This window comes from Aplysia californica, unplaced genomic scaffold, assembly GCF_000002075.1.
Source record: "Aplysia californica isolate F4 #8 unplaced genomic scaffold, AplCal3.0 scaffold00412, whole genome shotgun sequence".
In the NCBI taxonomy this organism is placed as follows: Eukaryota; Metazoa; Mollusca; class Gastropoda; order Aplysiida; family Aplysiidae; genus Aplysia; species Aplysia californica.
Genome location: NW_004797682.1, coordinates 557398 through 558457, shown reverse-complemented (window position 1 = coordinate 558457; position 1060 = coordinate 557398). Strand labels below are relative to the sequence as shown.

The 1060-nt window shown below is 44.3% G+C and overlaps 1 protein-coding gene across 1 annotated transcript in view; it reads left to right on the top strand.

Annotated features, from left to right (window-relative positions):
• LOC101846671 (tryptophan 2,3-dioxygenase) overlaps positions 1-884 on the top strand; it is a 14190-nt gene extending 13306 nt beyond the window's left edge. Inside the window, exon 6 of the mRNA XM_035971292.1 lies at positions 542-884. Within this exon, the coding sequence (XP_035827185.1) occupies positions 542-791 (250 nt within the window). The 3' untranslated portion in view covers positions 792-884. The remainder of the gene's footprint in view (positions 1-541) is intronic.
• The last annotated feature ends 176 nt before the right edge of the window (positions 885-1060 follow it).

Here is a 1060-nt window from a genome sequence, read left to right as displayed (position 1 = left end):
CCCATCACTTTAGAGGGCGCCACTGGCAGGTCCTGCTTCTTTACTTTCGCCTCTGTTGTTTCTGTCTGTCTGTCTTACTTCTTCCCAGCACTGAATGACTGTTATTAATAATAAGAGCATTTATTGTATCCCGCCTTTCCCCACAACATGGGCCCAAGGCGTACATAGGAGATTAAAAACGCTTTCATACTAACACCATACAAATTCATCATGTGCGCACTTTTTTACAGCAACATTCTTTCCGACAATAAAAAATGCTCATACAAAAAGGCGAAGTACTGTCCATTAATTACAATATTTCTTAAATAGATGTGTTTTGAGCCCCGTTTTGAAGGTATCAAGTTTTATATGGTCCAAAAATCACGAGGGAGAGTGTTCCAAACTGTTGGCCCAGAAAAGGAAAATCTCTCTCTCCATATTTCTCCAGTGACACACGAGGTGTTCATGTGCTTCTTTTTATTTAAACAAACAAACATAACCGTTTTTGTGTCGAGCGATGCTCATCTTTTTGCTTACTCAAACAAACGCCAATCAATTCCAGTGACCGCTACAAGGTGTTCCTGGACCTGTTCAACATGTCCACCTACCTGATCCCGCGTGCCTATATCCCGCCACTGTCAAGGTCACTCCGCCGCCAGCTGAGCATCCTCATCCACGAGCACACACCACGTGACTCCTCAGACGAGGACCTGGAAGAGGAAACAGCCGCCGCCGCCCGAGCTGCAAAGGATGGTGGGAAGGGTGGTGACGTCGATGGTCCTGAATTCGGGAAAGTCAAGTTTGAAATCTGATGATCGCTGAAGAGCATTGCGTTGTATTGTGTTGTGTCAAAGATAGTAAATAACATGATGGTCCACTCAGCCAAAAAAGTGTCCGCCGGAAGTCCGCTCTTTGCTTCAGATTGCGCTGCAGTCTGTTTTGAAGCTCTTTCGTTTCTCATGAAGAAGAATAAGAATAGTGCGCAGATCGACAGCTGTTCGGGTTCTTTCAGTGCGGAGTTTTAGGTTTAAAAGATTTTTTTAATGACGTCTCACCTCTCATTCTAAAGTCAAATTAAACG